This window comes from Phyllostomus hastatus, unplaced genomic scaffold (genome assembly GCF_019186645.2).
Source record: "Phyllostomus hastatus isolate PE091 unplaced genomic scaffold, TTU_PhHast_1.1 phas_contig_16, whole genome shotgun sequence".
Taxonomy (NCBI): domain Eukaryota; kingdom Metazoa; phylum Chordata; class Mammalia; order Chiroptera; family Phyllostomidae; genus Phyllostomus; species Phyllostomus hastatus.
In genome coordinates this window covers 5,246,290-5,258,631 of record NW_025333643.1, presented here as the reverse complement: position 1 = coordinate 5,258,631, position 12,342 = coordinate 5,246,290, and the positions used below count along the sequence as shown (strand labels likewise).

Here is a 12,342-nt window from a genome sequence, read left to right as displayed (position 1 = left end):
CTGGAATGGCAAAGGAGGACTTGGAATTTTTTTTAAAGATTTTATTTATTTATTTTTAGAGAGAGGGAAAGGGAGGGAGAAAGAAAGACCAATGTGTGGTTGCCTCTCACATGGCCCACACTGGGGACCTGGTCTGAAACCCAGGCATGTGCCCTGACTGGGAATCGAACTGGCGACCCTTAGGTGCGCAGCCCGTGCTCAATCCACTGAGCTACACCAGCCAGGGCCGGACTTGGAAATCTTGATCCTCACTGTGATTCTTTCATGAGAAGAGAGCGAAAAAAACAGTTCAAAAAAGTGGTGTGTGTCCATCAGCACACAGCCAGCCCGTAGCAAAAGCACAAATGGGATGGACTACTGTCTGCCTGGCTTCGGATTCCTTCCCCACCCTACCACACTCGAGCATGCGCCAGGACATGGTGAAAAGCCCACTTTGTCCCTGACATTAGAACTCCTGACCCACAAAGGGTCACTGAGGCCCAGGGAGTCTGTGTGAAGGGACCATGGGTGCCAAGTAACAGAGGGTCCAATGGACACCAAGACCTCAGAGTCATGCGGGAAGCAAAAATGCTCCAAGATTGCCCAAGTTTCTGGGTGCACTCATAGCTCTCCTCCTTAGGGACTCACAGGGTGAGTAAGAGCTTCCTTAGCCAAGAGACCAGGCTGCCACCGCCCATCTCCGGTGGCCCTCCCAGCCAGCTGTCAGCAGGGGAGGAGGAGAGGGAGGAGGAAAAGAAGGAGGTGAGGCTGCTGGCTCCCAGTCCTAGTGTTGGTGGGAGGGACAGGGTGGGGCGGGAACAGCCAGTTGCCTGCCAGGAGTCAAAAACGAAAGCACTTCGGCTGGGACTGAGTGAGACTGGAGTCAGGACTTCAGGAGAGGGAGTGTGTCAGCTAGCCAGCTCTGGGACCCTGGAGGCTGGGGAGAGATTCTGGCGCCTCCTGCCCAAACGCTCCGGACTGAGTGGGAGCAGAGGTGAGGTGTCTGCCCCCCCCTTTGGGGGGGCAGGACAGGGCCTGGGGCCTGGGTGCCACCTGGCACCTGGAAGATGCCTGTGCCCTGGTTCCTGCTGTCCTTGGCACTGGGCCCAAGCCCCATGGTCCTCTCTCTGGAGAAGCTTGTGGGGCCTCAGGACACTGCTCGCTGCTCTCCGGTGAGTCTGGGACCCCAGGAGGGTTGGGGAGGGCTCACGGTTCAGTGTGAGGCCCATCAAGATACTAGCCAGGCTCCTGCCACTGCCACCACCACCAGAACTGCCCTGGCTGGTCTGGCTAGTACTGATGGGGTAAGAGAATGGGGAGGGGGCAAGATCTGGGTCTGTCTTCTTCTGGAAGGAGCTTAGAATAGGGAGCCGCAGAAGGAGGTAGGCGGGGGTCTCAAGCTGGGAAAGATGGTTAGATGTAGGACCATAAACTCTGACTCTCCTTTACCTCCTTCCCAGGGCCTCTCCTGCCACCTCCGGGGTGAGTAGTCCTACTTTTAGAAAGAAAAGAACTTCCTAGGTTGGTGGAAGGGAGAGGGGCCTCTAGATGTTCCTGGAATTAATAAATATTAGTACCCGGTCCCATGTCCCATGCCCTCATGGCCCACCTTTAGCCCTGGAAGATCCCAAGCTCCTTGGCCTTCTGGGGGTATGAGGTGCAACCAAACCCAGGGTTCAGAATGGCTTCAGCTCCCACCTTGCCCTTCACTCACAGGTGGTGACATGCTCTGCCTGCCTGGAAGCATAGTGTCTACCCCAGGACCTGTGCTGGTGCCCACACGCCTACAGACAGAGCTAGTGCTCAGGTGCCATCAGGAGACTGACTGTGACCTCTGTGTTCGTGTGGTCGTCCACTTGGCTGTGCATGGTGAGCATGGCATCTGTGTGCACATGTGATTGTATCTGGTGTGGGCTTGAGGGTCAGGCAGTCTGTCAGATGGCACTGGACATCCTCCTGGATGACAGTCTCCTGGAGGACACCGGCCAAAGGACCCCCAGGCCAGTCTGGTCTCCCCACCTGGTCCCCAGGCCCCACACCTGGCCCCTTTCTGGAAGGAAGCCAAACCCAAAAGAGCAGGAGGCCTGACCTGGGTCTTGCTCTCCAGTCCTTCCAGGGCACTGGGAAGAGCCTGAAGATGAGGAACAATTTGGAAGAGCAGCTGATCCAGAGCCTGAGGAGCCTCAGAATGGTGAGGAGAACCCGGCTGGCCCAGCTACCTGCTGCCAGGGCCTTGTCTGCAGCCCCTGGGCCTGACCAGCTCCATCCCCTATTGCCCACAGGCTCTCTCCAGGCCCAGGTAGTGCTCTCCTTCCAGGCCTACCCTACTGCCCGCTGTGTCCTGCTGGAGGTGCAAGTGCCTGCTGCCCTCGTGCAGCCTGGTCAGCCTGTGGTATGTGAAATAATAATAATAATAACAACAATAACCACCTTCTGAATATGAAATCTATAAAGTGCTCCCACATGCATTATCTCTTGGAGTCTGGACTCCAGCTGGGGCTGTGCCCTTTATGCCGCATTTTTCCTGTCTGTAAGGTGGCGATAAGAATAGTCCTATTTCATATGGATGTTGTGAGAATTCAATGAGGTGACAATGCCAGGCAGAGAAAGCGCGAGTTGGGGAGGGACAGTCTGTGGGCTGGATCCACTCCTCTGGTCTTCCTGCCTTACCGCATCTGCCTCGTGTGTATGTGTGGTGCAGCGTGCTGGGGCTGCCCCAGTGGGTGTCTCTCCACTTAGGCCAAATCACTCAAACCCTTTGACTTCCCCTCCTACCCCTAGCCAATCTCCTCTGATCTGGAAAGTTGTCGAGTGGGAGAACATCTCCTGGCCCATCTCACGGAGCAATCGTGAGGACCACTGAGGCACTGGGTGTGAGATCCACCTCTGTGGGGAGGGGTGTCTCATCACCTTAGCTTTGGCCATGTGATCCAGAAGGGCTGGGGTTAGTTCAGGGACTCAAGAAGCGAGGGCCCTATCCCTGCCCTGCTGATACCCATATTGAGGGTGTATGCTTTAGAATTGGGAGCCACTGAAGGAAACTTCAGTGGCAGAATTTTAGGCCACACAGTATGAGTATAATCATTGGTTGGGGAAAGCGGGGAGGAAGGAGTGGCCCATGCAGAGAAGCCCATGCCCTCGGAATGGATTCTGAGCCCGATACCACAAAGCCTTCTGCCACCCATCTCCTCACAGGGCTCTGTAGTATTTGACTGCTTCGAGGCTGCTCTAGGGGCTGAGGTGAGAATCTGGTCCTACACTCAGCCCAGGTACCAGAAAGAACTCAATTTCACACAACAGCTGCCTGGTAAGTGGCTCCAGAGCTTCTCAGGAGCCCCAAGTCCTTGCTTCCCTAGTCTCTCTCCCCTTTGGCCACTCCCCTTCTGCTTTCACCCCCTTCCTAGTCCCGTCCACTCTCAGGCAGCTCCCATCCTCCCCAGAGTCAGTTCCTCATGCCTCTTCTCCCCAAGTGACATGGCCTTCCTGCTCCTGTGGAAGGTGCTTTGGGCACTAGGTAAACATGGGTGGTACTTAGGAGACAGGGGGCCCTTCCCAGAGCTCCCCTGAGTTGAGCTGTCCCCCCTTCTTTCCTTGGTTCCCAACCCCATTGGAGGCTTTTCTGTGTTCTCTCCCCAGACTGCAGGGGGCTTGAAGTCCGGGACAGCATCCAGAGCTGCTGGGGTAGGGGCTGGGGCCAGCAGGGTTGGGAGGAGGGAGGGCCAGAGTCTGGAGTGTGAGAAACCCTTGGAGTTGGCTTCAGGCCTGGGCTGCTGCATCCCAGAAACTTGCAGAGCTCATTCACATGTTCATTCATTCCTTCATTTATCGCACATGAACTGTAATAGCTCCTGCTTTGTGCCAGATGCTGGGAACATAAAGGTGAATCTCTCATTCCTTGTAACAAATATTTATTAATACCAGGAACACCTAGAGGCCCATCCTGACAAGGCCCAAAGCATTGTCAAGGTTATGGTGCACTCTCCTCATGTATCAAATACAAATAATATTAAACCATAAAATAAGGGCTAAGAAAGTCAAGGTTCTGATTTTTCCATGCACTATTTAAGGTTTTTTTTGTATTTTCTTTTTTATTGTAGTATAATATACACATGGAAAAGTATGTAAAGTGCTCAAATTTTAACGTCTAGTTCTATTCATTTTTATGTATGTGTATATTTGCATAAGTACCACCCAGATCAAAATATACACACTGTGACTTTTTTAAACTCAAATGATTTCAACTTCATCTTCTTTTCAATTCCTTTCATCTTAAGCTTGGCCGGCCTGTTTCTGGTAATCCATTAAAGACTATTTTCAACCTCAGAGCTTTGATGATTCAGATACACATTGTGCATTTCATGTCATCATTCATTCAGTTACACACTGATTCACTTATTCAACCGATAGTTACTGAGTAATTACTCTGTCCAAGGCATAGCACTAGGCACTAGAAATAAATCAACTAACAAAACTAACAAAAATCCCTGGCCTCATAGAGCTGATACTCTAGATGGGAGTCAGGGTCAAGGTGAGGGCAAGGGAGGACACAATAAGCACATGGAGTTGTGAAACAGGCAATAGTTAGATGCTCGGGAGAAAGTGCAGGAAAGGGGGCTAGGGAGGTTGGGAGTTGCAGCTGGCAGGGACGGCCTCACTCTAGAGGGTTCCATGCAGAGGAAACAGTGAGTGGAAAGGGCCTGTGGCAGGAGTATGTCTGCTGTGTTTCAGTATTAGGAAGGAAGCTAGTGCATCTGCAGCAGATTAATTAGTGCTAGGAGATGAGTTTACAGTGGTCACAGCAACCAGATTGGATAGGGCCTTGCAAGCCTTTGTGAGGACTACTTTTTATACTCTGGGAGTAACTGGGGTGGGGGTGGCATCAAAGGGTTCAGAGCACAGGAGAATGATTTACTTCACAGTGGTTACAGGATTTTTCTGGCTGCAGAGGGAGAAGCCAGGAGAGGGTGCTCTCAAGACCACATACTGGGGCCTACATGAGCTCAGTCCCCGGCTGCTGGGACAAAGCCTGGTCTGAGATGGGGACACTGGCTCCATCCTCAAGGAGCCTCCTAGTCTAAAGGGTTTGAAGGGAACTCCAAAGGGTCAGTCAGTGGGTATGGCCCAGGCTTGGGTATGCAAAAGAGGTGAAGGAAATCTCTCTTTGGCGTTCCCCCCACAGCCCTGCCCTGGCTCAACGTGTCTGCAGATGGCGAGGATGTGCACCTGGTGTTGGATGTCAGTGAGAACCAGCGCTTTGGCCTCTCCCTGTACTGGAACCAGGCCCAGAACCCTACAAAACCATGGTGGCACAGAAACCTGGTGAGACCTCCCCCTCTCAGGTCCATTCTCACTCGAGGCTGATGCCCATGCTAAGGATGCAAGGGGACCCTTAAAGAGGACACAACGACCCATACCCAAAGCAAGGAATGTTGGTGGGGGAACTGTTGCATGACTGGTTTCCTTAACTTTGGCCTTCAACCTGCCCCTCTTCCTTATCTTCTCCAACTTTCCCCACTTTTGCTTGTCCCACAGACTGGGCCACAGACCATTACCTTGAACCACACAGACCTGGTTCCCTGTCTCTGTATTCAGGTAGGAGCAGAGCCTAGCTGGATTCCAGGGGACTTGGTGAGGGGGTATCTCTGTCTTTGTCTTACTATTCTCCACCCTCCTGTTTGAGGTCAAAACTATAGCTCCTTAGGGTGACTGGCCCTCCCTTGACCTTTGACTGTCTTGTGCCTTCTGCTTGTTATACGCTCAGAATGCTCTGATTCTCCATCCACAGAACTCCCACTTGTGCTTCATTCAGATGTCACCTCCTTCTTGAAGCCTTTATCCATTCCTCCAGTTCCTTCTTTGTGCTCCCCTGTAGTGTAGAGCATGTGCTATGAATGCAGACTGGTTTGAATCCTGACTCTTGTCATTTGCTAGCTGTGTGACCTTGGGCAAGTCAGTTCACCTCTCTGAGCCTGTTTCCTATCTGTGAAGTGGGAAGAATAACAGTACCAGCTTTATAGAGCTATTAGAAGGAAGTGTGCCACCTCTAGGCTTATATATGCTGGCTCTTCTTCTCCCTCTGATTGCACATTCAGTGGGTCATCAGGTCCTGTCTATTTGACATCTGACATTAACCTCTCTCTTTCTCTTCCCCTCTCCTCTCCATTTCAGCCTAGTTTGGGCTTCTATCATCTAGACTGTCTCAATAACTTCCCATCCCACCTCCTTTCTCAGAACTTCCCTAGCATTCTGGGCCCCGTATTTTGATCCCCAACTGAACCCTTTCCACTGCCTTTCCCATGATTCCCCTTGATGAGAATTTTGTTCCATACGCATGGAGCTACTCATCAAGGCACAGCCACCTCTGTGCTTTTGCTCAGGTGGTTCCCACTACCTGAAATGACCCACTTCTTTTCCATACAACCAAATCCTTCTAGCTCATGTGTCACTGCTTTCCCAAAGTTTGCCCCAATTTCCTGGCCTCTGCTTTCTACACATTTCCTTGTACTTCTGTTCTTCCTTGCCCATTTATCATTTCCTTTTTTATTTGGGTGTCTGTCTCATTTCTTCTTGCATACAACAGACAATAAATGAGTGATCAATTTATTGATTTATATGTTTTATCCCTACTGCAACGGTGAATTTGTCGTGTCCTTGAAGTCAAGGAAATAATAGCTAATTCATATTTAGTAATTCCCCCAGAGCCTTGCACAATGCCTGACACATAATATGTGTTCTTAATTAAAGGTTTGCTGAATAACTTAATATAGTATTATCTCTAGTGCTCAGCACAGGGCTAAGCACATAATGGTGCCTTTTAAAAGTCTATTGAAAGAATAAATGAATGTGTTTTTAACACCCACGACAGTGAGTGCCTGAGATACAGTAGGTTCTCACAAAGTGATTGTGGATTTAATTATTGAATGTCCCTAGTGCATCCTACAGGGCTAAGACACGGCGTTTGTTAAGTGAGGATGTTCCCAGATGTTGACATAGGGCTGGCTGAAAGAATAAACGTGGGTGTCTCTAGGGCCTTGCAAAGGATGAAAGAGCAGGCGAGTGTGCTTCTGGAGGGTTGGTTGGGGTGCCCTCACCAGTGGAGCTCTGTTGCCTTTACAGGTGTGGCCTCTGGAGCCCGATTCGGTTAGAACGAGCATCTGCCCCTTTGTGAACGGTGAGATGACCCGCAAGGTCCAGCCAGGGCGGGAGCAGTGCAGGCTGACAAGTGTGGGGCACGCAGTGACCACGCCCTCTCCCTGCAGATCGCCGTGCACACCGCAACCTCTGGCGTGCTGTCAGGCTGCAGCTGCTGCCCCCGCGGAGCTGGCGGCTGGACGCTCCATGCTCGCTGCCCGCTGAGGCCACACTGTGCTGGCAGATACCGGGCTGGGGCTCTTGCCAGCCGCTGGTCCCACCGCTTCCCCGAGAAAATGTCACTGTGAACGTAAGCGAGGCGGCGAAGTTGGGGGAGGAAGGCGAGACCAGGAGGCCACCTTTCATAACTCCACCCATTCCCCTCTTACCACAGAAGGCCCTTGAGTTCCCGTTGCTGAAAGGCCACCCCAACCTCTGCGTCCAGGTAAGAAGGGGCGGCCAGAGCGCTGTGTTGGGACAGGCCCGACCGTCCCCCTACCCCTCGCAGACCCCCCAGACAAGGCACTGTCTTCTGGACTTACTTTATCCTCGGGTCCCTGGGGCAAAGTCGTTATAGGCTTCCTCTTTAGGTGTTCCACTATTTACCTAGCAGTGCCAGGGACCCAGAGCCAGTCACTTCACCTCTCCGAAGGTCAGTCTCATCTGTTCAATGGGGATGATAATAGTAATCGCTTTATAGACTGGTTATGAAGATCATGTAAGAGAAGCACTTCAGCTTAGGGACTGGCACAGACTAAATGCTCAACAAACGTTAGCTGCTTTTATTATTGCTATCATTATCCTATTTCCATATCTGTATAATTGGTTGCTCTATAACTTCACAGGATGACTATAAACATATCATTCAAGATCTGTTGACTATTGTCCTGGCTGGTGTGGCTCAGTGGATTAAGTGCAGGCCTGTGAACTGAAGGGTCACTGGCTGGATTCTCAGTCAAGGCACATACCTGGGTTGCCAGGCCAGGTCCCCATTTGGGGGCATGTGAGAGGCAACTGATGTATCTCTCACACATCGATGTTTTCCTCCCTCTCTTTCCCCTTCCCTGCTCTTTAAAAATAAATAAATAAAATCTAAAAAATAAAAAAAATAAAAGATTTGTTGAATATCTACTATATGTCAAGCACTGTTTTAGGCACTTGGGATAGATGTCAGTAAGTAAAACCAATAAATATTTCCATTCTTAGAGTGTTTATGGTCTAATGGGGAAAGGAAGATAATAGATATAGTAAGTCAAAATTGTATATTAATACTATGGAGAAAAGGGGGGAGGATAAGGGAGGATTGAGGTTGCAGGTTCAAGTGGGGTGGTCAGGTGAGGCCTCTTTGAGAAGGCAATTAGAGGGAAATGTATAAATTGTCTTGTCAGACATAAAAAGAGCTAATTTAGGGTCATACATCCTGTTACTACAGATGACCTCACAAGGCTGAGGCTGAGAAAGATGGAATCACTCCTAATCACCCAGACTGGAACCCAGATCTGCACAAGGCTGGGTCCAGAGTGCAGACTCCCCCAACCCAACAGCCTCCCCTTGCCTATCCCTTCTCTTCTCAGGTCTTTCTGGCCTAGGCTCTTGTTTTTCTTTATGCCCCTAACCCTGACCCCTTCCAAGCAGGTGAGAAGTTGGGAGAAGCTGCAGCTGCAAGAGTGCTTGTGGTCTGGTGAGTGGGGCTGGCACAAGGCTGGGGCAGGGCGGTTGCAATAGTGGTGAATCCTGGATGTGCCAGCTCCTGGGGTGAAGCTCAGGCATGGGGTGGCACACAGCAGCCCCCAGCAAGGTTGGGTCTTAGAGTGGACTCATCCCTTTCAGACTCCCTGGGGCCCCTCAAGGATGATATGCTGCTGGTGGAGACACGAGGCCCCCAGGACAACAGATCACTCTGTGCCTTGGAACCCAGTGGCTGCACCCCACTACTCAGCAAGGCCTCCACGGTGAGAGCTGGCGGGCTCTCCTCCATGCACCTCTCCAGCTCCATCTCAGACCTGGTCTCAAATTTTCCCCCTGTTAAATTTTTCCCTCCTCTATGCCAGGTTCTGTGTTGGTTTTTGGGAACATGGGAGTGATTCAGACCTGGGCCCTGTTCTCAGTGGCCTCTCAGAAATCTCCCAGCCCCAGCACCCTCCTTCCCCACATTCTACCCAGCTGCAGCCTGGTGGTCTCCTAGGTGTGGTGCCCCTAGGTGACAGCCCCCTACCCCTTGGCTTGGCAGAGGGCAGCTCGCTTTGGAGAGCAGTTACTAGAAGACCTGCAGTCAGGCCAGTGTCTGCAGGTGAGTAGGTGGCAGGAGAGCCCTGCCCCAGTGCCCAAAGACAACTGCCCTAACACTATACCTCTGGCCTCTTCCATTTCTTCCTGTGCCTAGCAGAGGGCACCAGGGAGATTCTCACTCTTCCTAGGCAGAGGCCCCTTACTGTCCTCCTAGCACCCACCCACTATCTTTCTGTGTGCTTTTTGTGTCCAGTCCTGGGGAAGCTAAGAGTTGAAGAAGCATAGTTCCTGTCCCCAAATTGCTCACTGCTGACTAAAAACCCATAAACAGATAACATTCTCATGTACTAAGTGCTGGTTTTGGGAGCGGGGGACTTCAAGGAAGTGTCTCTTCATGTGGGCCAGATCTGGTCTAGAGGAAGACACAGTCCAGGCAGTAGGCACAGCACAGGTAAAGGCAGAGCAGCTTGAGGGAACCTGCTGTGTGTGGGGGAATATATGGGTAATTGAGGCTGGGAATTTGGAGATCAGGCTGGCTAGAACTTGGTGAGTGCTGAATAATAAGCTGAGAGCTCTGCACTTGGTTTTGTTTGTGTCTTACAGCTATGGGATGATGACCTGGGAGCACTATGGGCCTGCCCCATGGACAAGTGTGAGTATTATAAGAATCACCTTTCCTCTCCACAGCTCTAGAGGATCTGGAATCTTACAGGGACCATTCTTGGGGGCAGCACACACAATGGCCTTGTCCTTCCGTGGCTCAGATACATCAGAGGGTCATTCCTTCATTCAGAAACCAGGATGACAGCTTGCAGGGAATTCCAGCATCACCAAGACGCAACCCCTTCCCCCCACCCCAGTTGTAGAAGGCTAGAAAGACATTAGCCCCAAATCACTTACATTTGGTAAATGTGAGCTATTGAAGCATTCCCTATAAAGGAAAACTGTCCAGAGCCATGAATGCATATAAGAGGAACCTAACCTCAGTGGGGTGAAGAGTTCAGGGGAAACATTGAAGCTGAACTCTGAAGGCTGATCGAGGTGAAGGAGGTAGAGATCCATCTTTGTGAAGACTGTGGGGTGCGTTTTTGAGGAACTCCAAGGTGGTCAGTTTGGCTGGAATGTCGTGGGAGGCAGGCCCCTGTCATGAGATGAGGATACCAGGGCCATGTAGGGACCTTGGAAGCCAATGTAAGGAATCTGGAATTTAACTTAAGAGCAGCAGAGGCTTCCCAAAAGGCTACACAATCAGGTCCATATTTTTAAAAAGATCTCTGGGGCTGCCATGTGGTGAATGAACTGGAGACAAAAAAGCGGTCAGGGATATCAGAAGGCTGTTGCAGGTTTTCAAGAGAATGAAGTCAAGAACACAGCCACCCTTGGCTTAGGGGAAAATATTGCTGACATTTGAGAACTTCTGGCCTGGCATTCTGAGTGCTTTACGTTTATCAATATATGTAGTTCTCACTATAGCTTTATCGGTAGGAACTACTGTTATCCCAATTTTATTTTTTTTTTAATTTATTTATTTTAGAGAGAGGGGAAAGGAGGGAGAAAGTGAGGAGGGAGTCATGGATGTGAGAAACACATGGATTGGTTGCCTCTGTACCGTGCTCTGGTGAACTAGGACCTTTTTGCTTTGCCAGACTTCACCCAGCCACCTGAACCATACCAGTCAGAGCTGTTATTCCCATTTCACAGTGATGAAAAACTGAGGCAGAAAGTGAAGTCACTTATCCAAGGTCTCTGAGTAGATGGACCTATTGATATGTTCATACAATGTATACTGCCTCTAACATTACATGGACTTTGGGAAAATCACTTCATTTCTCTGACCATCAATTCTTCTCCTTCATGAAGTGGAGTGAAAGTGTAAGGTCTCTAACCAGCCCATCTCCTCCCCTGGGTCTCCCAGATATCCACCAGCGCTGGGCCCTGGTGTGGCTGGCCTGCCTTCTCTTTGCCGCTGTGCTTTTCCTTCTCCTCCTTCTCAAAAAGGACCATGTGAAAGGTGAGTCATTTCCGGCTCCCCAATCCCCAGGGGCAGGACTGGAGCGGGGGTGGGAATTCAGCGAGAGGAGGCAGGGGCTCAGCTCACCCTCTGACTCCGCCCCTCTCCCCTAACAGGGTGGCTGAGGCTCTTGAAGGAGGATGTCCGCTTGGGGGGTGAGTGTGAGCAAGCTTCAGGCGGGGGGCCGCCCCTAGCGGGCCGGGCCTCGAGCCATCTCACGTCTCCCCTCTCATTCTGTTCTCTCTGACAGCGGCCGCCAGGGGCCGCCCGGCTCTGCTCCTCTATTCGGCCGAAGACGCAGCCTTCGAGCGCTTGGTGGGCGCCCTGGCGTCGGCGCTATGCCAGTTGCCGTTACGTGTGGTCGTGGACCTGTGGAGCCGTCGTGAACTGAGCGCACAAGGGCCCTTGGCCTGGTTCCACGCACAGAGGCTCCAGACCCTTCAGGAGGGCGGCGTGGTGGTCTTGCTTTTCTCGCCCGGGGCCGTGGCGCTGTGCCACGAGTGGCTGCAGGATGGGTCGTCGGCACCTAGGGCTCACGGCCCGCACGACGCCTTCGCCGTCTCGCTCAGCTGCGTGCTGCCCGACTTCTTGCAGGGCCGGGCTCCGGGCCGCTACATCGGGGCCTACTTCGACAGTCTGCTCCACCCGGATGCCGTGCCAGCTCTGTTCCGCGCCGTGCCAGTCCTCGCCCTGCCCTCCCAGCTGCCTGACTTCCTGAGGGCCCTGCAGGGGCCCGGAGCCCCCCGACACAGACGGCTCGCAGACAAGGCTGAGCAAGTGTCTCAGGCCCTTCAGTCTGCCCTGAACAGCTGCATCCAGCCCCCGGGGATCCAAGAGACAGGACGCGAGATGGGACCCGAGGCAGGGGACAGGACTTGAATAAAGGCAGATTTTATTTTTCCGTCCATATCTCTCCAACGTGTCTCTCTGACCGAGCGGCTTGCCTGGCACGCTGCCCGTCGCTCTGTCCCCTCGGCCCTTTAACAAACAGG

General features: G+C 52.0%; 1 protein-coding gene across 4 annotated transcripts; it reads left to right on the top strand.

Annotated features, from left to right (window-relative positions):
* The first annotated feature begins 826 nt into the window (after window positions 1-826).
* Window positions 827-12,255, top strand: IL17RC (interleukin 17 receptor C). Of its 4 annotated transcripts, XM_045832060.1 has the most exons (19): window positions 827-1,151; window positions 1,440-1,461; window positions 1,696-1,848; window positions 2,087-2,170; window positions 2,262-2,371; window positions 3,175-3,286; window positions 3,616-3,660; window positions 5,159-5,298; window positions 5,512-5,571; window positions 7,096-7,150; window positions 7,239-7,420; window positions 7,505-7,555; window positions 8,746-8,791; window positions 8,941-9,062; window positions 9,341-9,400; window positions 9,943-9,991; window positions 11,255-11,350; window positions 11,467-11,505; window positions 11,601-12,255. In XM_045832060.1, the coding sequence occupies exons 1-19, from the start codon at window positions 1,047-1,049 to the stop codon at window positions 12,227-12,229; spliced, it is 2,160 nt and encodes a 719-aa protein (XP_045688016.1). In that variant the 5' UTR covers window positions 827-1,046; the 3' UTR covers window positions 12,230-12,255. The 4 variants fall into 4 exon arrangements, with proteins under 4 accessions (XP_045688016.1, XP_045688019.1, XP_045688018.1 ...); XM_045832063.1 differs by lacking the exon at window positions 1,440-1,461; XM_045832062.1 differs by lacking the exon at window positions 9,341-9,400.
* Window positions 12,256-12,342: the final 87 nt, after the last annotated feature.

Bases quoted from the DNA above. Each gene is read 5' to 3' on its own strand.
- IL17RC (XM_045832060.1), top strand. From the start codon at position 1,047: ATGCCTGTGCCCTGGTTCCTGCTGTCCTTGGCACTGGGCCCAAGCCCC. The intron at 2,171-2,261 runs GTGAGGAGAACC...TATTGCCCACAG, and splicing joins GCCTGAGGAGCCTCAGAATG to GCTCTCTCCAGGCCCAGGTA. The intron at 3,287-3,615 runs GTAAGTGGCTCC...TTCTCTCCCCAG, and splicing joins TTTCACACAACAGCTGCCTG to ACTGCAGGGGGCTTGAAGTC.